General features: G+C 37.4%; 2 protein-coding genes across 5 annotated transcripts; both read left to right on the plus strand.

Moving 5' to 3' along the window:
- Positions 1-1,740: 1,740 nt before the first annotated feature.
- Positions 1,741-4,520, plus strand: cldn10d (claudin 10d). The gene is made up of 5 exons (XM_056266971.1): positions 1,741-1,990; positions 2,080-2,241; positions 2,316-2,397; positions 3,967-4,074; positions 4,178-4,520. The coding sequence occupies exons 1-5, from the start codon at positions 1,759-1,761 to the stop codon at positions 4,404-4,406; spliced, it is 813 nt and encodes a 270-aa protein (XP_056122946.1). The 5' UTR covers positions 1,741-1,758; the 3' UTR covers positions 4,407-4,520.
- A 2,923-nt stretch (positions 4,521-7,443) lies between these two features.
- Positions 7,444-26,294, plus strand: dzip1 (DAZ interacting zinc finger protein 1). Of its 4 annotated transcripts, none has more exons than XM_056266962.1 (18): positions 7,444-7,597; positions 7,868-8,494; positions 13,150-13,234; positions 13,723-13,853; positions 13,940-14,098; positions 15,356-15,484; positions 15,561-15,623; positions 15,705-15,833; positions 16,116-16,164; positions 16,267-16,314; positions 19,039-19,098; positions 20,186-20,337; positions 20,428-20,614; positions 21,473-21,626; positions 22,391-22,713; positions 22,803-22,945; positions 23,286-23,460; positions 25,916-26,294. In XM_056266962.1, the coding sequence occupies exons 1-18, from the start codon at positions 7,595-7,597 to the stop codon at positions 25,996-25,998; spliced, it is 2,700 nt and encodes an 899-aa protein (XP_056122937.1). In that variant the 5' UTR covers positions 7,444-7,594; the 3' UTR covers positions 25,999-26,294. The 4 variants fall into 4 exon arrangements, with proteins under 4 accessions (XP_056122937.1, XP_056122938.1, XP_056122939.1 ...); XM_056266963.1 differs by having other exon boundaries at positions 20,186-20,334; XM_056266964.1 differs by lacking the exon at positions 19,039-19,098.
- The last annotated feature ends 13 nt before the right edge of the window (positions 26,295-26,307 follow it).

The following is a 26,307-nucleotide window of genomic DNA, read 5'->3' on the forward strand; positions in this document are numbered from 1 at the left end:
CACAAACACCACAACAACGTGCATGATTTCAACAGCACTAAAACTGGGGAGAATAACGCTTACAGAGAAGCAGAAATGCGCCACCTGGCGGAATATATGCGGTATGCCAGATGGAAAATTAAAAAATATATATTTTAAAAAATAGTTTATTTTAAAATAGCTGTTTTCACAAACTCAAAATATGTTTGTATCATCCTATCACACACACTCCTTTATCACAGGGCCTATGATACGTTTTTTTTTTCTTGTTTTACTATTCTACTAAGACCTACTTCATCTTGATTATCAACTTAATCATTTCAATTTCATATTAAGTCCTGATTACACTGATCAAACATATTATAGCATAATAACATTTTTGTGATTTATACGTTTTTATTCATTTTTAAAACTTTATTTCTTCAGAATAGAATACATAGCAGCACAGCACATGGCTTGTTGTAAGATGCTTTTTTTTTTTCAGCCAGATGCTGTAGTTACAACATCTACCAGTTGGCTACTAACTAACTAGGCCATGCTAACCAGCCAAACCTCGACCCCTTCATTAAAAAAACAGCTCTGCTGAAAACGCAACCGAGCCTAAGTGTTTACACTCCTCAGGCGATTCTTATCCGAACAAAATTTAGACTAGTGTTAAGTTGACTCATCTTTTATTTTTCATTTGACTCTTTATTTATTTATATTGTTTTTCTCCTTTATGCTGGTAGCACTGAAATAGCCAAATATTGTTTATACATAAACACTGCGAACATTGCATCTGTTAGATAAACATCTTAACTCCCAGTATTCCCAGGACACTTCATATTCAATAGCTGATGTCCTGTCAGAGATTATATTTCAAAAACAAGACAACCTGTACACACAAGATCATGAAAACACACACAGGTACGATCAGGAACAGAATGCGTCAACAGAAACTGGGTCAAGTCAAGAGGCTCAAGAAGTATATTAACAGACAAAAATATTTAGAGAAATATTTAACAGACACTTTTTGTTTTATAAAGCAGTAAACAGAGATGGAAAGGCATCAGTTAGTGTTGATATTGTTAACAAAACTATTAAACTATTAAAATACATGGCTTAAATAATAAAAATAAGGCTAAAATGCGATTTAAGTCAATACTAAAAGTACAAAAACTTTAAATAAAATTCAAAGCTTAATAAAAATCTTTAAAAAATAAAATAAATCATTTTTACACAAAGTACAAAATACCACAAAACTAAAATGAAACCGAAAATATAAAAATGAAAGGTAATAAAAAACATGAATATACATATGATATTAAACTGGCATCGCTTCTGAACCCAGTGTTTGTGTAACATCCATTATACCTAGCCTATATATATTTTCATATGGTCAGTTTTAGCACAACATTTTTTATTTAATATGTAAAGAACTCATACTTTTTTTCATTTCATTTTCAACCATCATTCATTTAATTTCTTATTAATTTCAACTAAGAAATAAGCTTTGGCATCATTTAATATTGGCTTGGTTTGTATAAAGCTCACTTTAAATTGATCTAGATCGTTATAGTGCACTGGAAGCTCTTCGAAACCATTTTCCTAGATATACTAAGAATCTGTGATAGCCTGGGAATGCCCTCTGGGGATGAAAAACTGATGATGAGGTAAAACCAGGTATTTTCACCAGATGTAAAATGCAAAAGGAGGTTTTCCAGAGGCAGGAGGAGACACACTGCCATACATTGACCTCTCAGCAGTGCACACATCTCTCTCTCTCATGAAGCCGGCAGCATGAGGCAGCGAACAGTGGTGATGTATGTGGAGATCGGCTGCTTTGTGTCCTGTCTGTGTGGCTGGATGTTGATCTGTTCCACTCTGGCCATTGAGTTCTGGGTCGTCTCAGAAAGTGCTTCTGTCGTTCTCAGCGCCGGGGATTACTATTCCAACCTCTGGATGGACTGTGTCTCAGACGCCACAGGAGTATCTGACTGTAAATACTTCCCTTCCATGATGGACCTGCCTGGTGAGGAAAACATCTGTTGAAACAGAGACATTATTTCATGATTTGATATAAAAGGGATAATTAAAATCCTCTCTTTGTGTGGTTGTTAGTTTTCCTGCATGTGTGCAGGGCTCTGTCTGTGGTCTCTGTGATCTTTGGGTTCTGGGGAGCTGTGCTTGCCCTCATTGGGATGAAATGTACCAAAATCGGAGGCTCTGAACTCGCCAACGCCAGAGTTACATTCGCAGCAGCATTGACGTACATGGCATGCGGTATGAATATTTCTTCATAATCCTTTTTCCATAAAGCATAAATTAAGTATCATTAACTGGTGTCTGTTTTGCAGGGTTCAGTGGTATGATAGTCTACTCCTGGTGGGGAGATAAAGTGCGTTCAGAATTTGTGGATCCATATTTCTTAGAAACAAAGTACGTAATTATGACAGTTGTGTTTGTCATATTACTTTACCACTATAGTGGTTGATGTAAAATATTAGTCATGATATACCAAAGGTCTTATAGGGGTCATATAAAGAGGAATCAAATATCTTTGGTCTTTTGAGTCCAAAAATACCATTTATTGAAATGAAGCCGCTACATGCATACATACATACATGCATCTAAGTGGTGTTGTGAAGCAACGGTGACTGTTGACATTTCGATTAAAGGTAGGGTAGGCAATTTTGGGAGTGGCTAGCAATAGCGAGCTAGCTTTGAAGGCATGAGATCCCACCCTAACTTCAGGCCCCGTCCACACTACTGCGTTTTCGTTTAAAAACGGAGACCTTTTGCTACGTTTGCACCTCCCGTCCACACTAAAACGGCAAAAACGGAGACCCAAAACGGAGAAGTTTAGAAACGCTGCCGATCCGTTTTTCATTTTGAATCTCCGGAGGGCGTTTTAGTGTAGACAGGTCAAAACGGAGGACTTTAGAAACGATGACGTAGTAGAGGCTCACGCTCGGCTCTATGATTGGGTGTCATCAGTCATGGCATATATCTTTGCTAGCAGCTGTTGTACAAGTAATTTCTGCATTTTACAACGCTATAACTGCCTACATGCGCCGGAGTCAAGCTATTAATCGAGCGATCTGTGACAATTCCCGTGTGCAGCGGCGGCGTTGATCGTACATGGACCGTCGGTTTGGGGTTAACCCAGAGCATGGTGGGATAATTTTATCAATGAAGTTGTGTTTACACCGGCACGCGCATGCCCAGTGTTGGTGAATGGTCACGTGATCCGCGTTTTCAGGCGTTTTAATGTGGACGGAGATCAATTCTAGTAATACGCAGCTAAAACGCTGGTGTGGACGGAGATCGTATTCGTTTTAATTATCCGTTTCTAAACTAAAACGCAGTAGTGTGGATGGGCCTTCAGAGCGGCCCTAAAGCCACGGCTCCTCCCAAACACATGAACACACACAGCGGGGGAGAAGGATCTGGCTGCAGCCTGCAGAATGGGGCGGGGCTGCTTACTCTGACACTTACTCTGATTGGCTCGCCAGGTGTACTTGGATCAGGGAGCAAACAAAAGCGCCATGAGAGAAGGGGTTAAACTACCTCGTGCCTCAAAGCACATACTTTACAAGAATAATGAACAGAAGAAACTTAAAGAGCACTGACCTTTACCACCTGACTGCTGCAGATTCATTTCGGCTTGCTGAAAGAGAGCAAGACATGATGCAACAAAGACATCAGTCATGTTTTTATAGACTAAAAATAAACCATCTCATTTGGGGACGGGCCTCAAGCCAACCTCTGATAAAACTGACAAGCTCAATTGCAAAAGATATTGCTTTGAACAGTAAACTTGAAATGGAAATTTAATTGAACTAATTTCATTTCATTCTGCATTTCATTTAAAATAACTTTGAAATACTTCATCGATTGATTCTGAAATCGGTCTGATGGTCCTTTAAAATATGTGATAAATATGAAAAATATAGAAATATGTATATGTAGAAATATGTAAAATATATTAAAATATTTATTTCTCAGGTTTGAGCTCGGTGCCGCTCTCTTCATTGGTTGGGGAGGTTCGTGTCTGGTTATATGTGGAAGTGCAGTCATGTGCTATTTCTCTGGGAAAGAGTCATTCCCCAAAAGGTCTGACCCGTCACACAGTATACATCTACTGTACGTGGAAACAAGTTGAATAGGGGGGTGCAATGAATATGTGGTTAAATTGGTACCTTTTTTTCTTCCTCAGATTCAATAAACAACTCATAAGACCCCCAACCAAAATGACGGCACGTACCAGACGTACGTACATGCTGCCCGTCTCGTCCAGACCCACAACAGTCTTCATCCCTCCTTCACACCAATCATACAGTGAGAGAAGAGGAAGAAGAGAGAGTAGAGGGAGGAGAGGAACACAAGGAAGCCAGTTTTCAAGAACCGTCAGACCCATAAGGCCTCCTATAGACTCAGCTGTGTAACCCAGTGTTTAAAGAAACGATAACACAGCAGTAATAAAATCAGGTTGTGTCAAATTTTACAACATTCATGTTAATTTCTTAACATTCTTTTGCCCATTGTTAATTCATGTTCTTTCCAAATACATTAACATATGAAATTAACATTTTAAATGACAGAATTATTCATTGTTATTTCATGTTATTACAGAAACTAAAATGCTAATGTACAGAATGTTTCTGTAAAGTGTTATCAAAGAAAAAAGGATAAACTTCTGGAAATTGAGTGTTTCTAATTCTATACTAAAAAAAATGGGTGAAAGAAATGAAAGTCATTTCAGCTTAAATTTTAAAACTGACTTTAAAAAATGAGTTTAATCTTGTATAACTTATAAAAAAAAGTTATTTAAAAAATAACACATACTGTATTTTGATGAGTTAAAGCAATGTAAAAACGTGTTGTCATAACTTATTTTTTACAGTGTCGTTTCTTTCAAATCCACCATTTGTGGAAGGTATGGCAAAAACAAAGGAATCTTGAAAAAGTGAATTTAATAAATAAATATTACACATTAAAAAAATCTTGTCCTTTGAGGCTATTTATTTTTTTCTTTTTGTGAGACATTTTCTATTATTATCTATTAACAAAAAACGAGTCAATCATTATTGGTACAGTGATTGTGAATATGAATGAAAATGTATCAGTGAAAATGAAAATGTTTCAGCTAAGAAAATTAACATTGCCTAATGGTAGCCTATCTAAAAATGGTCTTTTTGAAAATGCATGTTTCCAAGCATTTAATATCAAGCAATGGTCTCATGATTCAGGTCTATGAATAAAAGCTTTTGGAGCTATATTGAACATGTAGATACTATTTGCTCCCCAGTTAAAATAACAGCACTGTTTGTATTAGGCTAGTATTCAGTATTCTATTCCATCGCACCCCAGTGTAAATCACAATATCTCTGCATATATACAATATCCCACTGTTAATACTACACTTCCCTTATTAATAGGCTTCACCAGACTAATAGGGAGCACCAGGAGATTGTAAAGGAACATCTAAAGAAGCTTAATCAAATGACAAATAATAGAATTGATCATTTCTAACCAGCCTACTAAAGGAAATGTTCTTCAAACAAGCACTGTAAAATAAATACCACTGGATGGCGTCACTCACTAAGAAACACAACTTTATGATGATGATGATGATGATAATCGTTGAATTGTCGACGTTTCATAAAAATGGTCTCTATGATGTGAACATAGATTTAGGGTTAAACTGTTTTGACTAGGTATATAAGCATGATTGATATTTTATATTATTATTATTATGTTTTATTAATTAAGCAACATGATGTAGTCAAAATACATAGCCTAAGGGAAAGAGGAAAATTATTATAAGCACATACGGTTCATTCCTGTTATGCTGTATATTTTCATGTATACATCTTAATATAATGGATAAAATATTAAACTCAAATATTTTATGATGCGGTAGCCGATTAGTTGCTTTGTCTTATTCCATTGTGTTTGATAAAACTACAGAAAACAAGTAGGCCTATGATATTGTCAAAGTGTCAAAAGGAAACTTTAGCTCATTATTGAATTATTATTCATGTTAGGTTCCATCCTGTCATGAGCTAAATTCTGTTTTATTTCAATCCGGTTAGGAATCCTGCTAATTTTTCTCTTTTTTTTCTTTTTTGTTATGATGTATATATATATATATTCTTGCTAAATGATAGGGTGTTGATGAATTATGCCTGAGCATATTTCTGAATGTCTGGAAAAGCCCAATTGTCAATTTTGTTCTCGGGCCTGTGGATGTTCCCTGTGGGACTCCTTAAATGCTCGCCCGCCCTTCCCCCTCCTCGAGCCCCAGAGATGAGATGAGGCTCGCGCCAGGAATGTGCTGTGACGTCACGCCGCTCTGAATCCTCACCGTTTTGGGGGATCGTTTTGTCGGGCTTGCTTCTGCCCGTGTTAAAGTTTCCCACAACTGTGTGGCCTTTGATTGATTCACAGCGCTGAGGTGAAGCGGATTTTCGGATGGACAGGATTGAACGCACTTCTGCATGGATTCTTTTCAAAAACTTCTTAGTCGAGAGGTAAGAGCCATTGCATCTGTCCTTCCCGTTACTCCGCGGCCGATGGGTGAGTGAGTGAGCGAGTCGCCGAAATACTTTGGTTTGCTGTGAAAATGGCTGAAGACGAACTTCATGTTATATTTATCTTTTCGTTTTGTTGGGTTAAAACCTAAAACTTTTTCTTTGGTTTGACCATTCTCTCTGTGTCGTTCTTGTGTACGCTCCCCGCTTTTGTTCTTAACTGAGCCTGTCCCAACTTGATATGTTTTTAAGGGGCAGTAATCTGAGAAGAAGGCTGGTGAAATGCTGAGAGAGACTCTCGTTCAGCCTGTGTAACGTTAACAGAAAATTGCTCGATGTTTATGGGTAAACCAAGAGCATGTGTACGTCACATTTCTATTTAATAACAAACTAAAATAGTACAAATATATATATTTTACATTTTCCACAACCGACCTTTTTTTGCATCGTGACATTTTCATGACAACCCCAAATTAATTCCCATTAACGCAATGATTGTTTTAATGCGAAAAATAGTGATAAAATATTTAAGTATTGGCATGGCACGTGGTATTTGTTTTAGTGACTTGTATTATACGTTTATGTAAATAAACAATGCCATTAAATAATACAATAATTCACTATGCATAAACAGGTTTAATTTTCTTTAAGGTTAATATAAATTTAATGCAAACGTAAGATAAATATACATATTTTGCAATTTTAAAACGTCAAACGTAATTACACAGCCAAAAAAAAAAAAAAAACCTGATATGTGATTGTTTTGGGCTAATGAATATATATATATATATATAAAAAAACTGTAATCTGTTCATTTTCTGTAGTATATTATTTCGCAGAAGAAAACTGTCCAAAGCTCAAATGTTCGAATTTATGAACTAATACATAATAATAACGCACTGTGTTGAGTGACAAATAAACAGGAAACCCCCAAAATACCTTCAACATGCACGTGCTCTTTCCTCCTCTCTGTTCTCGTGCAGTGTGCTGTGTAAAGTGGGACGCGCGCTCTTGTTTCCATAGAAACGCACAGGACGCCTTGACACTGCTGTGCCGCGCGCCGCTCTGATCATTCATCAAGACTTCACAAAAACCGCAAGATGGTAAGGAGACAACAGACACCACGAAGCCGCAAAATAAGGTGGAATTTAATATATATATCAACGATTTCATCATTTCATTCGCGTTTAATGAACGCTCATATAGTCATGTGGACCTGTGTTGTTGCTGTTAGCTGGTAACGGTTAGCTTTCATTGGTGGAATCGACCAGGAATGTTTTTTATGTGTGAGCTTGAGAAACAGGCTTGTTTATGTATTAAATGTTATGTACCTGGAATTATAAATTTCACCTTGCTCTTTGTTTCCCCTTCAGCCATTTTATGACAACGTTTACTACCCGTTCCCGTCAGATCCCCCGGGAACTCATTCCTCAGCAGGGATCCCATCTCTACTGAGCTCTCCACAGAGTCAGCCCTCATCCGGCAGCCAGAGCAGACCGGCCGCATCCACCATGTCCGGACCGCTTACTTCATCCGCAGCCGCCACCAGCACCAGCATTCCCCAGCCCTTCAAGTTCAGAGCCCGGCGTGAGAATGTGGATTGGCGTCGGATCAATGCAGTGGATGTGGACCGAGTGGCCTGCGAAATGGATTTCCACGCATTACAGGAGCACATCACGGCGGTGACGTTCTGCAGCGTGGAGGGGGAGCGCTGCCACCGCTGTCAGAGCCCCGTAGACCCGGCCCTGATCAAGCTCTTCCGGTTGGCCCAGCTCACCGTGGAGTACCTGCTGCACTCCCAGGATTGCCTGAGCGTCAGTCTGCAGGCGGCCGAGGAGAGACTCCTGACGGAGGCTCGGGAAAGAGAGCAGCTCCTCGTCCAGCTGCAGAAAAAAAGCCAGGATGCCAAGACGTTAAAGGAGGAACTGAAGCAGAGGAAGAAGATCATTGCCTCTCAGCAAGCCATGTTCAGCGCGGGGATCGGTGCCAATTACCACAAGGTCTGTACAGCCCCATGGTGGAGTGTGTGAATGTGTGTGTATTAGCATTTTCATTGTCGCTGTCGCCTCCCCCCAAGGCCAGACTCTGCTTCCACCCCAGTCTCACTGTTCACCGACCCCAGGGAATTCAACGTGTGCTTTTCTCACTGTTTGATGGCGTGAAGGAGCTGAATCTCAATTTGCATGCTATACTACCATCAGTGTTGTTATTGTAAACTAAAATGATTAAAAATCATTCATTAATGGAAATGAAGCTTAAATAAAATATAATTATTACTTAAAAAAACGTAAATGGGAATTGAAATGGGACTTGAAAAACTAAATGTGACACTAAAAGTACAAAAATGACTAAGACGGAAATTAAAATAATTTAAATAGTGCTGTCAAATCGATTAGTCGAATCTAGCATAAAAGTTTGTAAATATAAATGTGTGTATATATATATATATATATATAATTACAGACTTTTATGTTAGATGCGATTAATCGTTTTGACAGCACTAAAATTAAAGCACTTTTTGTCAAAATTACTAAAACTTGAACTAAAAAACCCCAGCAAATAACGGCAGAAATAATGGCAAATTTCAAATATTAATAATAAATATTATAGCAGCAGCAAGCTGTCTAAGCAACAATCAATCAAACAATCAGCATGCTAATTAGAGCATTGCCGCTAAAAATAGCAAAACTAAAAATGTGGATATGAGCGCTTTTAGGAAAGCTAGTCACCCTCAATTAGTTGTTACCCATCTCTAGTTTGTCATAGATCTCATTAATTAGTTTGAAAAGTGCAGTTTTCTTTCCTGTGTCATACGTTTTTATTTTATTCCATTTTATATTTTTGAAAGAAGTCAAACGGTAATATTGTGAATTATTATTATTATTATTATAAAAACAGTGTTTTATTTTAATATATTTTAAAAATGTATTTTAAAAAGCTGAATTTTCAGCATCATTACTCCAGTCTTCAGTGTCACATGATCCTTCAGAAATCATTCTAATATGCTGATTTGCTGCTGCTCAAGTAAAACATTTTATTATTAATGTTAAAAATGTTGAATTAGAAATCATTTTTAACATTATAAATGCCTTGACTAACTTCAAAAAAGCAGCCATTAAAAAAAAAATCCTACTGACCTCAATTTTTTTGAATGGTTGTGTGTAGGTCCTATTGGAATAGGAAGTCGGGGTGGGACATATTGATGGGCTCATCCATTTTTTCATAGAATTTGATTTTATTGGGGGCAAAAGTGTATTACAATGAGTCAACTGGGTTTTTTTGCCACATCGAACATTTTAATTTAAAGTAAATTTGGTTAACTTTAGGAGTATATTAGCTTATAGATGGCATTAAAGAGAACAGACATGGACTAAAATGTTGATTTAATGGGGTCATTAATAGTACTTTACCAGCATCACTAGTGTTGTGCTTTTTGTATACAGTAGATGTATGTAAATAAGTTTTTATCCTGAATTAAGTGTTGTCAACACTTTAAAGTCCATAATCAGGACAAGCAGGCCGGGACAGGATTAGCTAATCACCAGACGCTGTGTTTTTTGGACACAGCATTCAGGATTTGGCGAATAGGGCAGATGGTGTCAGCCGGTGACGATGACTTGTACTCTACTTATAAAAGAGCTTTAAGTGGAGGAAACAAATCAAAGCGCCCATCCCCCATCATTCCCTCCCACTCGTCTCTTCATTGAAATAAAACTGCATGCTGCATTAGTTTTAGAAAATTCTCTGATGTACGTTACAGTCTTTGTCTCATGGCTTTATCAGATGTTTGCTCATTTGTAATCATGCTTTTCCTGATTGTGGCCAGCTGTTGCCAAGGCAACACCTGGTGTTTCATGTGGTTGCTAGGAGAAGCACAGGCGCCTGACAGCAGAATCGAAATGAAAGTGCTGCCCATGATTTACTGTTTATTTCAGGATCATGAAGGGATTTCATCAGAGAGCAGTGAAGTGGTTACCAAAATGTAGCTGAATCTGTCATATTTTCCCTCAAAATCAGATAATTTCGAAGTTGTATGTTGCATAAAAATGAAACGAGACCTATTTTTAGTTAATGTTGGTTTGCATTGATTGTGATATTAATGGGGGAAATGTTATAAAATTAATGGAAAAATGGGAAAAATGTAACTTAACAAACCAAAACATTATTTTTTTTACATATATATAAGGATTGTCATTGACAATTATCATTAAAGTTAAGCACGTTTTTCCCCAAATGTTCACTACTCTAATGTAAAAACAAGTTTTTCTCATTACTGTAATAATAATCATCCTCTCCAGTAGAGCTGCACAACGAATCATTAAAATATTGCGATCTCGATTCAAACACTCACGTGATTTCTATTGAAGTCTATTCAACCTTACGATCACATTTAAATATGTATTTTCGCTGCCGCTGTCCCAGAGAGAGCATGACATATATAGGTATGAAACAGCTTCACAAACATTATTTATGTATTCGCATCATTATTTCTGTTGTTACATTCAAATTACCACAGACATACGAGGAAAAAAGTTTATAGTTCGGATATAAACACTGATGTCTACTGTAGCGATCAAAATAGAGTAAAACACCTTTTGAAAGTAACTCGACACACATCAAATAAAGATTGTATCAATTACATTGTTACACCAGTAGTTGGCGACAAAGTGACTGTTTTAGAAATGTGTGTCATTGAATCATTCATTCAGTAGATTTGTTCAAAAATGCTGATTCATCCAGTAATGAAACAAGTGAAGTCTTTATGAATGTGTCATTGAATCACTCATTCAGGAGATTTGTTCAAAAACGCTGAGCATTAAATCATTCATTCAAGCCGATTAAAAAAAAAATCATTCAAAGTAATTCAATATTTTTTTTACATATTATTAATGTTTAGTCAGAACCTTTAGCAAATGACATGCTATTTTGTTTAGTTGTCTATTCGTAGTCATGGGAGAATCGGGATCTCTATTTAAAAAAAAAAAAAAATATGATTCTCAATGTATCCAGAATATTGCAGCACTACTCTCCAGATTTTTTTAAATGTTTTTAAATGAATCAAAATCAGAATAAATACAAACCATTTCGATGAATACTACCATAATATATAGGCTACTTACAATTATGACAATTAGCCTGCATTTTATTTCGCACAACAGTATGCAACTGGAGGAGGGTGGGTCATAAAATAATGCCAAAAAATCTGGAAAACACTTTAAATAGCCTTAATCTTCTTTTTGCGAAATATATTTTTCCTTTGACTTGGGTGAAATAGGACTGTTTTCGTGAGGTTCTTCCTCTGGTGCTGTAATACAAAACCTGCTGAGGCTGCAGATCGACACCAATGAATCCCTGTTTGCCTGGATCCTTAAAACATAATTGCATTTCACAGTTGATTTGGGAAGTTATGTCAGTGCAGCAATGCAATTATGTCACACGGTGGATGTTTTACGGGGACATTCTTGTTGCAGAAAAAAACTGCACATCCAGAGCATGTGTTTTTGATGGGTATCAGCGGCAGTGTGGTTAAATTTGAATGAGAGTACCAGACGGGTGTTTTGGATGCTAAATGTGGTGTGTGATGTGCAGTGTTGTGGATTTTCCTCATGTCCGTGAATTGGAGCGAGAGGTAGAGCGGCGATAAGATGCAACATCAACCCTGCACCACCCGGTGTTTCCATGGCAACATGCCCACATTGTCTCTTGGTATCATTCCTGAGTGGAGTGTGAGTGACAGCTGTGTTGAGCTGCACCGACACCTGCTCGTCACCTGAGCAGGGCTCGTGTTCACTCCGACCTTCAGCAATGATCCTCACAGGCACATTCGCTTTTTTCCACCTGCTTAGGTTAATTTTCATTAAAGTAATTAGATCATCCAGAAATCATCATTTACTCACCCTCAAATTTTGACTTTCTTTTCTCAATGCAACACAAAAGGAGAAGCAAGCCATTTAAAGGGATACTCCACTTTTTTTGGAAATAGGCTAATTTTACAACTCCCCCAGAGTTAAACTGTTGAGTTTTACCGTTTTTGAATCCATTCAGACGATCTCCGGTTCTGGCGGTACCACTTTTAGCATAGCTTAGCATACATCATTGAAGTGGACAAGACCATTAGCATTTCTAAAAAAAAATGACCAAAGAGTAGGCTACCTTCCAGCAACACAACGGAACTATTTTCAGGCGCTGCGTCATATCATTACGCCTGCTGCTCTCATGGTACGGCAGTGAAGTTTCTTGATTATTACGCAGGAATGAGAGTATAGTTCCTAGCCATATCAGCCTAGAAAATCGCAACTTTACATTTTCCGTCGGTCTTAGTGCACGATGTAACTAGAGAAGAGTCAAGTTTTAAATAGGAAAAATATTGAAACTCTTTGGTCATTTTTTTTTTTTTTGAAATGCTAATGGTCTTGTCCACTTCAATGATGTATGCTAAGCTATGCTAAAAGTGGTACCGCCAGAACCGGAGATCGGCTGAATGGATTCAAAAACGGTAAAACTCAACAGTTTAAGTCTGGGGGAGTTGTAAAATGAGCCTATTTCCAAAAAAAAGTGGAGTATCCCTTTAAGAAAACGTAATCAGCATTGGTCTCTCTTCACAGATTTGATGTCATGTAAATTAATAAAGCCCCTGATTGGTTTTGTTTTTCAGTGCCAACATTGTGAGAAAGCCTTCATGAATGCCTCTTTCCTGCAAAGTCACACGCAGCGCAGACATCCTACGGAGTTTGACATCAGTGAGTGATCATCAGTGTTGTTTAGCATACTTTTAAAAAGAGTACTTATTACAGAATTAATATACTGTAAAATAATAAAAATTAAGCTAATGTTTTCAGACACTATACTGCATGTTAATTGCAATTTAGTGATGTATTACAGTTTAAATTTATATTAAATGCAATCAGCCAAAAAATATGTATTATTTTATCCCGCTCCCACCCGAAACTTTTTCACGTTTTGCCCCATTTCCTCAAGCAAAAGCCTTTAGGAAGAGGTCTACGCTGATTTTTGCGGGAGCCCACGAGTAATTTCTTTCTCCTGCTTCCCGCACACATATCAGTATCTTCCCTCTTGCGCCCGCTCTCAGCAATTCAAAACTTGTCCTGTGCCGCACATCCACGGCATTGCAGACCTCTAATTTGAAGTACCGGTACATTGCAAGTACACATTTAATGCAATTCACTTCTTTTTCACAAGGGTGATTCAAGCATCTGATGTTTTCCAGAACTGATAACAGATAATCAAAAAAAAATTCAGACTGTGAAGTTACAAGATGAGATCAATAAACTACAAGAGCAGTTGACCCTGGTCACGTCCCAAATGGAAACACAGCAGAAAGACTACACTGCTAAACAGGTTAGAGAAGACAAAAAAAAGACACCATGTTTTTAATAGTATATGTTATTATTTGAAATAAGAATTTCATTCTCTATTTTTTCCAGGAGAAAGAGCTTATTCAAAGGCAGGAGGAGTTTAAGCAACAACTGGAAATATGGAGGGAGGAGGAGAAAATGCGGATGAACAGCAAAATAGATGAAATCAAGCAAGCTTGTCAACGGGACATGGATTCAATGCATCAAAAGAACAGAAACCTAGAAACCGTATGTTTTTATTTCAGACAAACCTTTTATTGGTCATCATATATATAATATAATTAATGCTGTCAAAATTTATGTGTTAATGTTTTCAGTTTAACGCGGTTCAGCATCCTGTGGCTAGCACTCTTTGCATTGTATGACCACACTCTTATTCATGCAAATGCTTTGAAACCATCCAAGCTTGATGAGACACAAAAGAGAACGCAGTGCTGTACTTGCGCGCTTCTGTGTATCGCCCGTCTGTGTGACACACACACATGATTCGTGCGCACAGAAAGCCGCTTCAGTCAGCGGTTGAACGGACAAAAACGCACAAAATTATGCCCATTTTGTTGAGTATCCTCACAAGCACAGTCTTAAACGAGTTAAATGAAGTCTTAAATGAACGTAGAGTTCTGAGAAAATGGGACGCGTGTCACTCACTGCTCTTGACTGAATAACTTTTGTAGCTTTTAATAAGGAATCTATATTTAATTTATAATTTACTTTATTCAATTTCTGCATATATCCTACCTGTTAGACCTAGCGGAAAATCTTAAAGCGCTGTTTACAAGTGTTACATGGGTCAAAAACAACGAAAACAATAACTTTTTTGTACATTTCTTCAGGGCAAGTAAAAATTTGAAGTGGTCTGGCGGGGTCAATAGAAAAAAATTGAGCCCTGATATATTGAAGGGCATAGGTAAATGGGACATTTATTATAATGGGTTTATGTGAAGATTTAAGTTCACTTAAGTTCACTTAAATTAAAAGTTTTTATATTTTTTGAAAGCCTAATAAATGTTAAAATGTATAGCTGAACATTGTAAAATTGTAATGCTGAATGGCTGTAACGGCTAGAATTGAGAAAAATATATTTCATAGAGACGTAGCAGTATTGGCCTTCTTTCATTAAAAAAGATGCCATTAAACAAATATTTAAAATATAGGCTACTGTCTTTATGTTGTTTCTACATTAATTTAGAGATTAAATGTGAAATTATTACAATATAAAAACATTTTAAAAACTTTAATGTTGGGTGCGATTAATCTCGATTAGTTACAGAAAAATATGCGATTAATTAGTTAATGAATTGTTTTTCAATCGATTGACAGCACTAATTATAATATAATATAATGTAATAAAACTTTGCTGGATTTTAATTTACAGTGTTATAAAGGATCAAATAAATTGATCAAATAAGGTAAAAAAAAGTATTGATATTATGTGATGTGATTGTGCTGAAATGACATTTAATATGTTTACTTTCCTCCCCTTAGGAATTGATAAGATTACAGCAGAAAAATATGCAGGAAAGCCTGCAGCCGGTACTGACACAGCCCAGTACATCAGCCAGCAATGAACACTGGCAGGAAGTTGTTAAACTTCAACAAAAACTCCACAAACAAGTAAGGAGATGCAACATTCAGATGATTTAAAACAGATAGAGCTGTAGTTATAAAATGTATATTTTTCTTTACTCAGGAGGTGAAGTGGACAGGGAAAATGCAAAAAATAAAGGAGGACCATGACAGTGAAAAAAGTCTGGTAGGTATCACAGGTAGCTTTTTAAATATGGGAATAGCTCAAATGCCCGTATATGCGTAATGTCTCTCTCTGGTTCATCAGCTTCAGGAGGACCTGTTCAATCTGCGCTCTGCTGTGTCAGAAGGCAGGGAGGAATCGCGGAGACAGGTGCAGGAACTGAGCCACAGGCTGCAGGAACAGCAGCAGATTATTGCCTCCCAAAACAAGCAGGTCAGTACTGTAACTCAGCACAGGAAGAGGCTTGATTGTTCAGGATATCCTGTATTAGCGCAGCGGCCCACAGAGTAATCTTTAGGTTCGAGCTTAAGGAGTGTACATGTGGGAACATATCCGGACACTTGACAAAATATCATCATGCTGATTATGTTGTCAGCTTGTCATTATGCATGTTGTCTTTTCAGTGAAACATTTCAATTTAAAGTGACAGGGCTCAGATAACGTGTTGCTGTTTTTTTTCCGTAATAGCAAATAACATGCGTTTCTTTTTTACAGATGAAACAGATCTCGTCAAAGCCGCCAACAATAACCGTACAGCGTGAAGGTATGTAAATATTATGTTTTTTAGACAAACGTAAAATAACTTTTTAATATATCAGTGCTAAATTAACTTCCTAATTTTAATCGAAATAAATTTTTGTTTCAGTAGCTGCTGCCCCGGTTCCAGAGACTAAAGCTAAAGTAGTGGCCACTGGTAAGTTCCTGCATGACATATTGCTAGACAATGTCCAGATAAGCATAATCTCAACTGCAACTTTCAGTGGTGTTGCACATTGTAATGTCAGGCTTTTGGAGCAGAGGATGTACATGCAGCTTTATTATTATTATTATTTTCTCAATTTAGTCTTGCTGGGTAGCCCAGATCACAGTGACATCGCATCATGCTGTATTTTAAACATAAAATGGGCTATATGTAAGAATTTTCATGTATTAATTACTTTTTTTTTATTGCCAATGTGTAAACAACTTGATAAAACCTAAAAAATCTTTAAAAAACTAGACCCGACTTTCTAGGTTCTCTATTAAAGCGTGTAGAATGATTAGACACAGAGCGTTTTTGCCGGGAAAATCAAAAGGATGTGATGTTTACGTGTGCTTTTACTCAATGACACATGAGACAAATGTTTATGTTCAGGATAATGCTGAAAGAGCTATTCTTTACTCTTACTCATTATACATGTGTTTACTATCACATTTGATTCATTTAATGCTACCTTTGTGCATAAAAGTATTAATTTCTTCTTCTTCTTCTTTTTTTTTTAATCGTACTGACCCCAAAATTTTTAACAGTAGTGTATATCTGTTGCTGCGTCCCAGTTCACCTACTTATACTATGCCCTAAAAGTATGTACTGTTTTTGGGAAGATGTTTTGGGACCAGGGCTTGACATTAACACCCGCCAACCCGCCAAATGCGGGTGCATTTCACCCGTGGCGGGTAACACAGTCACTCTCACTAGCCACTTTGGCGTGTTGAAGATTTGTAGTCTTGTCAAAGGACATCTGACATAACAAACGAATTGCAATTTGACACTATGCCACTACCACTCCCATGAGTACCACCTGCACATAGTTTAGTGTTTGCTCATTGGTCCATTCGTGAATCCTCTTGAACGACAACACTGCAAACAAGAAGACACGCGGAGATTAAACTCGCGGACTGTGCGACGAACTGGGCTGTTTTAGTCTGCCCTTAATTATCAACTTAATGTGATGATATAGCGATCTTTTTTTAATAGCAGGAGAATCCAGACCACCGGCGTGTCTCACGCTCTCCTGCAGTGCCGCTGCGCGAGGGTGCGCGCGCCAAACGAACGATCATCACACGCGACTGGTCGCATACACACACACATCAACACAGCGTTCAGTCAGTTCGTGAGTGTGCATGGCCGGTATTAAAGCAAAAATCATCTTCATGATTAAGGGCCACGGTGTAGGCCTAACTACTAGCAGCGCTGCCCTTATGTCACGTCATATCACAACTATCTTTCCAGAGTTAATTCTATGTTTTAATAAAATTAATCATGCCATGAAAGAAAGCAGGAGATGCGCTTGTGGGAATAATCTGGAAAATAAAGACCTGTAGGCCTATACTTGTTTCAGGTGGACATATCTCCAGTTACTCAGAGCTTCATGATGATAATTATTAAGTCAGAGCTCTGAGGAAAAGCTGATGCAAAACAAACAATCCAAAGTCCTATATAGTCCTATATAGCCTATATAAAGTTGTAATCCTGGTGCCTTAATTGTGGATTTTTTCTTTAAAATTATTATTTATTCTTTGCTCGTTGTTTCTAATGCAGATAATTGTTCTACTCTGTATTGCAGTATTTACTGCTGTAAAACAAAAAACAAACAAACAATGCAGCACTTTTATTATATACAATAAGAAGCTATTTTATGTGTGTATCTTAGACAACATGTTATCAAAAAAGGAGCTTAACAACCTTATCAGAGCTAATGATAATATTAGTTCATTTTAGCACGTTTTCAGCCCCATTGTCAATTTTAATCATATAAAACGTACAACAACAAAACTGTGGCTAGTAAAAATGCTGCGTGGCTAGTCATTTTGGAAAACCACTAGCCACATTGGCTAGTGAGCAAAAAAGTTAATGTCAAGCGCTGTTTGGGACATACTACTTCATCATAATTGCGTCTTTAACTGACCTCTCTGACGCTTAGTTACGTACATCCCGTCACTGTTTAGTCTGCCCTGTCAATCATCTGTCACAGCCACATTCAATTTAATTTAATTTCCTACCGTTTCGGAGAGAGCATGTTGATCTGCCAGTCATGGGTCTTTCATGCTGAGAACTCTCCTTTAATTACCAAACGAATCTTTATAAAAGTTCACAATGCTTTTGCAGATTAATTATTATGTGGATGACATTGAATAAATATATTACGTCAGTTTAGATACTGATTATAAATCACTCAAACCCCTTCATCTAATCCTCTCTACTTAACTGTTTGTCTTGCACATCCGCCATGTTTGTAGTTTTTTAACACTTTATTCGTGTTTGTAGTTATGATCCAACGTGCAATGGATTGTGGGCAACATTAGCCGTCAGAGTGTGCACGGATCTGCACTTCGGATTCTAAACGGAAAAAGTAGACCATCCGGGTATCTTTTAAATACTCATTTCAACATACTACAATTTGAGACACACTCATTCTAATTTTGGATACTAGTTGGGATGGACAGTATGCAAATTGGGACTTTTTGGTGGACACCAGCATATGGATTGCTTCAAAGCTAATGTACATGTATTAACATACAGCCACAAAATGTGATTTAATGGGGTCAGTATGGGTAATATCATAAATGTTTTAGGCCAGGGGTTTAGATTTGAATATGCCTCAGTCCTTCCGTAACCCCTGCACTCTTCTCTGACCTCTTTGCGCTGTCCTATTAGAGCAGACCAGCTCAGTCCATAAACTGGATCCTATAGTGGAGCTGTCTGAGGAGGAGAAAGGTAAAGCGGTAGTGATTGAGTGGCATGCTCGCATCCTGTCTGCATGATCTGTTGCTTAGGTCTGCGTGTTCAGTCTGAGCTTGTGTCGCCAGCAAACTAAAGATCTGTCTCCTCAGTAAACACAGATGTTACAGCATGCATGTAATCATTGGAGAGCTCAGAGCAAGAGAAAGGGAATGTCAATGTGGAGTTACAGGAAATGAACATATTTTGAGACATTATACAAGTCCAGTGGCATTTCCAATTATTTATTTTTTCTTTGGTTGTGCATTTTACATTTTCATTTTAATATTTTAATTTTTAATTTTTTCCTATTTATGCAGGGTCAGAATAAATAATTTTAAACAATATTTTTAAAAAAAATAGCTTTATAAATAAAGAAAATCCATATTTGCAGCTAATATTAACATCTGAAGTGGTCAAGTGACCTTTTTTTTAAATAATTGTACATTTATATACAATACTGTTAAAAAGTTTGTGGTTAGTATGATTGTTTTGAAAGAAATTAATACTTTTATTCAGCAAGAATGCATTAAATTGAAGTGACAGGAAAGACATTTCAAAAGATTTCAAATAAATGATTTCTTTAAAAACTTTCTATTCAACAAAGAATACTGAAAAGCTGAACTATTGTTTTTAACATTGATAATAATCAGAAATATATCATGAGCAGCAAATCAGCATATCAGAATGATTTCTGAAGGATCATGTGACACTGAAGACTGGAGTAATGATGCTGAAAATTCAGCTTTACCATCACAGGAATAAATTACATTTTAAAATATTAAAATAGAAATAATATATTTTAAATTGTAATAATAATTCAAAATATTCTTATTTTTACTGTGTTTTTGATCAAATAAATGCAGCCTTGGTGAGCATAAGAGACTTAAATTCTTACGACCACAAACTTTTGAACGGTAATGTGTATATATTCATAATTTTAATTTAGTCTCTATGCAACTGCATTAAAGAGCATTGCTATTCCAAGTTTAAAGTGTTTTTTACAATAAGTGGAATTGTAGAATTTATTCCAGAAGATGTGCCATCCAACATGTTACCATAATCATTGATCTTATATTTTCAGATTCCTCTAGCATCTCTGAAAGTCACGAGGAGAGCCGGTCGTGGCAGCAGGAAGTGCAGGAGCTGTTGAAGAACCCGGGTTTGAGGAGAGACATGCGTCTGGCAGCTCAGCAGAACCTTGATGATAGACTGCAGAACTTAGGCATCAAGGTAGTGAGTGTCAAACTGCATGATTTTTTTTTTTACTTATGACAGTTGAGAAGCCATAACACTGTATAACCTCAATGTCTCTGGTGTCTTCAGGGAGTCAGTGGTCTCTCTAAAGGGGTGTATAAGAGCACCATGGTCCAGATTATCACTGATCGTCAGAAGAGACAGGAAGAGGACCCAGCGTATCGGAGGGCGCAGAAAGAGATCAACCATAAACTAGAGCAAAGAGTGAAGGAGAGAAACACGGAGCAGCCAGCCAAGCCCAAACAACATGAACAAGGTCAGGATTTGGCTTTGCAGTTTCAAGGCTGAGAACAAGGCATTAAAGCCGTGTGTCCACCAAAGCGCTTTTTCCAGAGGCTAGCGTATTTTTCCAGTTGTTTTCAATGTGAGCGGCACGTATTTAAAACGGCAGCGGCGTGACGAGGCGCAGAGCGTCTGTTTCACGCTGAACGCTCTGTGTATTTTCAACTTTGGGTTAAAACGCAGCGCTCATCACTGTCACTTTTTACCCAGCCGTCTAATCACAGTGGAGGAGGGGCGGGACAAATACCACTGACCACCCGTCACATCCTGCTGCTTGTACAATGGCAACACACAACAACAAGCGTAGTAACGGAACAAAATAATTTAAAACAAGAGCCAGAGCAAATACTTTACATTGTACTTTTATAATTTTCATATAGAAACAATACAAAAACAAACCATCTGTGAAATGCGATGCTAGTAACACTTCCGCGGTTATTCCATATCATAGCAAGCAAAGCAAAGCGTTTCCAGTGCCTGGTGTTTTCAGCTGGCTTAAAACGCGTTGGTGAACACGCTGCCGAAAGGTCCAGTAAGCGATATCTGAGAAACACTGGATATTTGAAATCGACCCAAACCCAAACAAACACATCCCTCCCTTCATTGCTCCGCCCCCAAAATGCAAGAGTGGATGTCTCTTGATCATAGCTGAAGCAAAGCAAAATAATGCTTTGTGAAAAATTATTTCGAAGATGATGAATGAACGACAAGGAAGAACAAATACACGGTTTAATACGTGGGTATTAAAGCTTTGTCTTTTAGTTGATGTTTTGTTTCTCGCTTGGATCACTTGTTTCAGTTAGGATGCAGCTTTGTTCTTGTTCTTTTGCAGGGATGCAGTCCAGACCCAGATCCAGCAGTTTTCCATCAACAGTAACTCGTGTGGTGTCAGGTCCTGCTCCCAAACAGCATCACACTCCACAACCAGTCCCACGCAGCAGAACCAGCACCCTGCCCAAGACCTCCACCCCACTGCAGCATCACAGGTACGGCCGTCATGACAGTGTTAGGGGTTTATCTTCAGATAAATTACTTCAAATTTAAAATAAAATCACACAAAAAATAAGTCAAGTAAAATAAATAATAAAAATCCTTGTCTTGTAATGCACACTATTGTAAGGTTTGTATTGTTTGTTTTTAATGCTCTGTCAAGTGTTTTCTGCCAACATATCCAAAGCCGGGAGGACAAAAAAAAATGTTTAACCAATCCCAATGTTTACAATCAACAGTGTCATTATAGTATTATTAATATACTAATATAGTATTTATTCATATTTTTAATGAATATTTTTGATATAATTTTATTTTTAGTAATTTTGTTGTTTTTGTAAAAAAAAATTTATATTGTTTTTTTTTTATATGTCTATTTAATTTTTACAAATTTGAATTTTAGTTTTAGAATTTCATGAAAATGTTGCCTTGGCATAAATGTAAGTTTTTTTTATACCTTATTTTATTTTAGTTCATGCTTATTTATTTAACAGAAATGTATAATATTTTTAGTTTTATTAGTAGTTGACGATAACGTCAAGTTTCAATCAGACATGCATCACATTACAGAAGTGAAATGCTTTGCAAATGCCATTTCCTGTTGACTTTCATTTATTTAGTTTGCTGTTCATGATATCACTTTGGCTTAAATGATCTCTGATTTTATTATGTTATCGCTCTTTATCAGTATTTTGATACTTAGATGCAGTGGCTTTTTCCTGTGTTGTCTGAACATGTAAATATTATGTCTCCCTTGCAGAACCCCTCCATTCAGCTCTGATGAAGATTCGTCCGAGGAAGAGGAGACGTCTGAGGACGAAGCCCCTCAAACACAGAAGAAATCTGTCCTGGTCAACAGCACCACAGTCAAAGCCCAGACTGCTAAAACACAGCAGCGCTCAAGCCCTCACACTCCTGCTGTGCGCTCCGCTGCTCCCGTGATCAGTGCGAACAGGACAGATGTGACCGCTCTGAGCGAGAGCGACAGCGAGTGGACCGACGGCAGCGAGATCAAGGAGATCAACCTCTCACAGCTGCACAAACACACCGACCAGAATGGAAATGTGGAGAAGATTTCTCACAGTAAGACTCGCTTCTAATGTCAGTTGTTGTATTGCACACAAAAATTGTACAAATTTGTAGTATATTTGTATTGTGTGTGTTTTCTGTAGGTAATGTCAAAGCTATTGGCAAAAGCCTTGAAAAACAGCTGGCGACACGAGGCCCACAGAAACCAGCAGGGGGCGTTAATACATTCCTGGAAAAGCCAACAGCTGTCACAAATATAAAGCAAGATGCAAAGAAAGTCCTAAAGGTGAGATCTGCCCCTTTAAACAGATGCAGATGTTTATATTATGTTGCATAAACATGGCACTGAAATCTACAACAATGGAGAACAGGTTGTTTATTGAAATATTTTGATATTATAGTGATAGGCTATATTAAGCATTTTTGCACTTCAATCAAATAATGTAGATCATCACATAACTGTAGTTAAATATTGTAGATGTTCAATTCAAAAGTTTTGGTTCAGTAAGAAATTAATACTTTTATTCAGCAAGGACGCATTAAAATGATCAAAAGTAACAGGAAAGACATTTATAATGTTAAGAATGATATTTATTTTAAATGTTTTTCTGCTCTGTTGCTTTCAGTACACAGATGAAGATGATGACGATGATGACTGGGATATCTCCTCTATAGAGGATGTGCCCGCTGTACCCAAACCCAGCCAATGTCCCGTGCCTGTCATCAGGAAGAGCCTGGACAAGAGTCTGGACACCAGCACTAGTGTGTGGGGCTCATCGACGGGCAAAGGGCACAAGCCAGGTACATACAATTCCTTTTTAACTAAACATATTTTCAAGAGATTGCTAATTAGGGGTTGAACGACTTCAGATTTTTTGAAGTCGACTGTTATGACATCAAAGTCGAGTCGACGTCGACTAGTCGATGACGTCATTCATAAAAACACAAGAGATGGGACTGCTTTGCAACATGCCACAATTTGCAATTAATTAACAGAAAATGATACAGATTCTGACAGACAGCTCATAATGGGGCCGTTTACACCGGGTCACTTCATGTTTTTTTACTGATCTGATTTATCAAAACGATTCCATTTAGCCTACACCTGGTCACATAAATATGTTTTCGCAAAACAGATATAAATCCGATCTTCAAACAACGCGCTATGCAGATTTAACGGAGTTCACGTCACCGAAAGCAACAATAATGAGCTGCATTTTATTGATCATCAGCTAATTTCAAAATCAAAGACCGCATTAAGAGAGACAGCACTGGTAAGATCATTTTGTTTCTTTACTTTTAATGAAGATGATTGTGTGTTAAGCGTCTGCGACTTACTTTCACTTTGATTTGCGATAGTTTGCACGTTGGCTTGATGAATAGATGCTCGAGCTGCTCATATGCGGCGATGCGTGTTGCCATAGCTTCATCACGTTTATTTTTAGCATTGTTGGGAGAAGTCCAATTTAAATATGTGGTTTCAACAACCAGATGCATTTACACTTGTCCAGTTTCGTCTGTTAAGCGGCCCAGACCTCCTCCTGAAGCGGTTTGAGCGATCGGATTTAAATCCGTCTCGAGTGCGTTTCGGAGGGCATTTACACTTGGTCTTTTCACGATCGGATAGCTATCTATCAGATCACAGAAACACATGAAGTGCCCTGGTGTAAACAGCCCGCAGTTACATCATCATTTAGGATGAAAAGAAAAGGAAAAACAGCTATAAATTCACATCTGTGCCTTAGTGATGCGCAGATCCAAGTAATACAAAATAATATTCCAATTAATTGCGGGTGAATTAGCTACATCATTAATATGTTTAAATAAATAAATAAATAATAAAATGTTTTAATGATTTTAATAAAGATACTGAACTCTCATTTCCGGTAAAACAGTGATCGTGCGTCATGCTTTTACTTTCGTTTTCAACAATATCTAGTGTTAGGTTAGTAAAGTATTTACACACACTTGATGTACCAATGCTGCTTTCTTGCTGCAATGACCCTCTGGGCTCTTCATCTGTTGTCGTCTGCAACATGTTAGTATCAAAATTAGCGCAATCATAGTGTCACATGATCAACGCGACTAGTCGACGTCAAGCTTAAAGCGTCGCGGTATTTCATTAAGGTCGACTAATCGACTAGTCGGTTCAACCCCTATTGCTAATAAGAAATCATGGTTATAAATGATTTACATCATAGAAAAGCTACACTGAAATTTTTTTTTAAACTAAAAAAAAACTTTCTGCATTTTTACATTTTCAAAAAAACATCACAGTATGATCTATAAGCTGTTTTCTTAATGGGGACCAAAAAATGTCCCCACAAGGATTTAGGATATTTCGGCCATCTTTGTGAGGACATTTAGTCACTGTTAGTCAGTTAGTCAATTTATTTACTCACCAACTTCAATGGACCATTTTAAAATATGTATCATATTTTCTGTTATGTATCCACATTGAAACATGTTACCTATTGTTTATTTTACCATAAACAAAAGCTAAATTAGCTATAATATTAAAGTAGTATTTTTACTTTTGAAGAATTATGTTAGTCACTGTTCAATTTATTTACTTACCAACTTCAATGGACCTTTTTAAAATATCCATAATATTTTCTGTTATGTGTACAGTACTTACAAAAAAAGAAATAGAATAACGAATAAACCTCACATTAATTTCTGCAGTCAGTAAAGCTGGCCAGAATAAAACATGTAAAGGAGTTAAAAAAGTTCCAGGAATTTCTCCATCACACACACAAACAAAGATCTGCTGCAAGGAGACGGCTGTACTGAACTGTAAAGGCCAACGTAGCTCTTATGACGAGAAAAAACAGGTATGCTTGAACCTTCTGTCCTCTTTAGGGTCGCATCTTGTGACATCACATCCTGTTTTTGGTTAGTTTAGATTTGTGTTGCGTTCATATTTCAGTCAAACCTCACTAGTTTGTTTGGAAGAGGACCGAGACCCATCTTTTCAAGGCTCTCTGTCCGCCTGTTTTGTGTACACACCAAGGTTTCGGATGGCAGCGTTCACACTCATTCAAATGAACCGCACTAACAGAGCAATCGCACCAGAGTCGGTTTGAATCGAACCAAAGTGTGAGCGCAACCGTGGTATATTTTTGTGGTGTTAAAATGAATTTGAAGCAGTGTTTCGTGAGTCGTGACCCCTCTCTTATAAGCAGAGACTCTTCAGCTCAACACCTGTTGCTAGTCTTCGGACGGTGATTCTGATTTCTTTCTTTGTGTTTTGCAGGCCTCACAGACGCAGGAACCAGCAGCACTCTCAAGAGCAGCTTAGTGACTGTCAGTGACTGGGATGATTCAGATGAGATATAAGAAAATGCAGCAGAGCAATACCAAAACATTCACCAGCTAATAAACCTCATAACTGTAATACCCAGTATCTGTTGTAGCTCAGGCTTAGTGTTTATTCAGGGACAGCAGTGCACAAACAGCCTTTCATTCCTTGAGTTTGATATTTACAGTGTTAAAGGTACTTTATATGAAATATAAAGGTACAAGTACAGCTAATGCTAAGGAACATCTAAGGGATATTGCACTTTAAAATAATTGCCTCATACTTTTTGATTGTTTATATGCTAAAGGATTTATTAAATTCACTTTTTATAACAGTTCAAAGATTCT

Source organism: Rhinichthys klamathensis, unplaced genomic scaffold (genome assembly GCF_029890125.1).
Source record: "Rhinichthys klamathensis goyatoka isolate OS25496 unplaced genomic scaffold, OSU_Roscu_1.1 h1tg000254l_1, whole genome shotgun sequence".
NCBI lineage: Eukaryota > Metazoa > Chordata > Actinopteri > Cypriniformes > Leuciscidae > Rhinichthys > Rhinichthys klamathensis.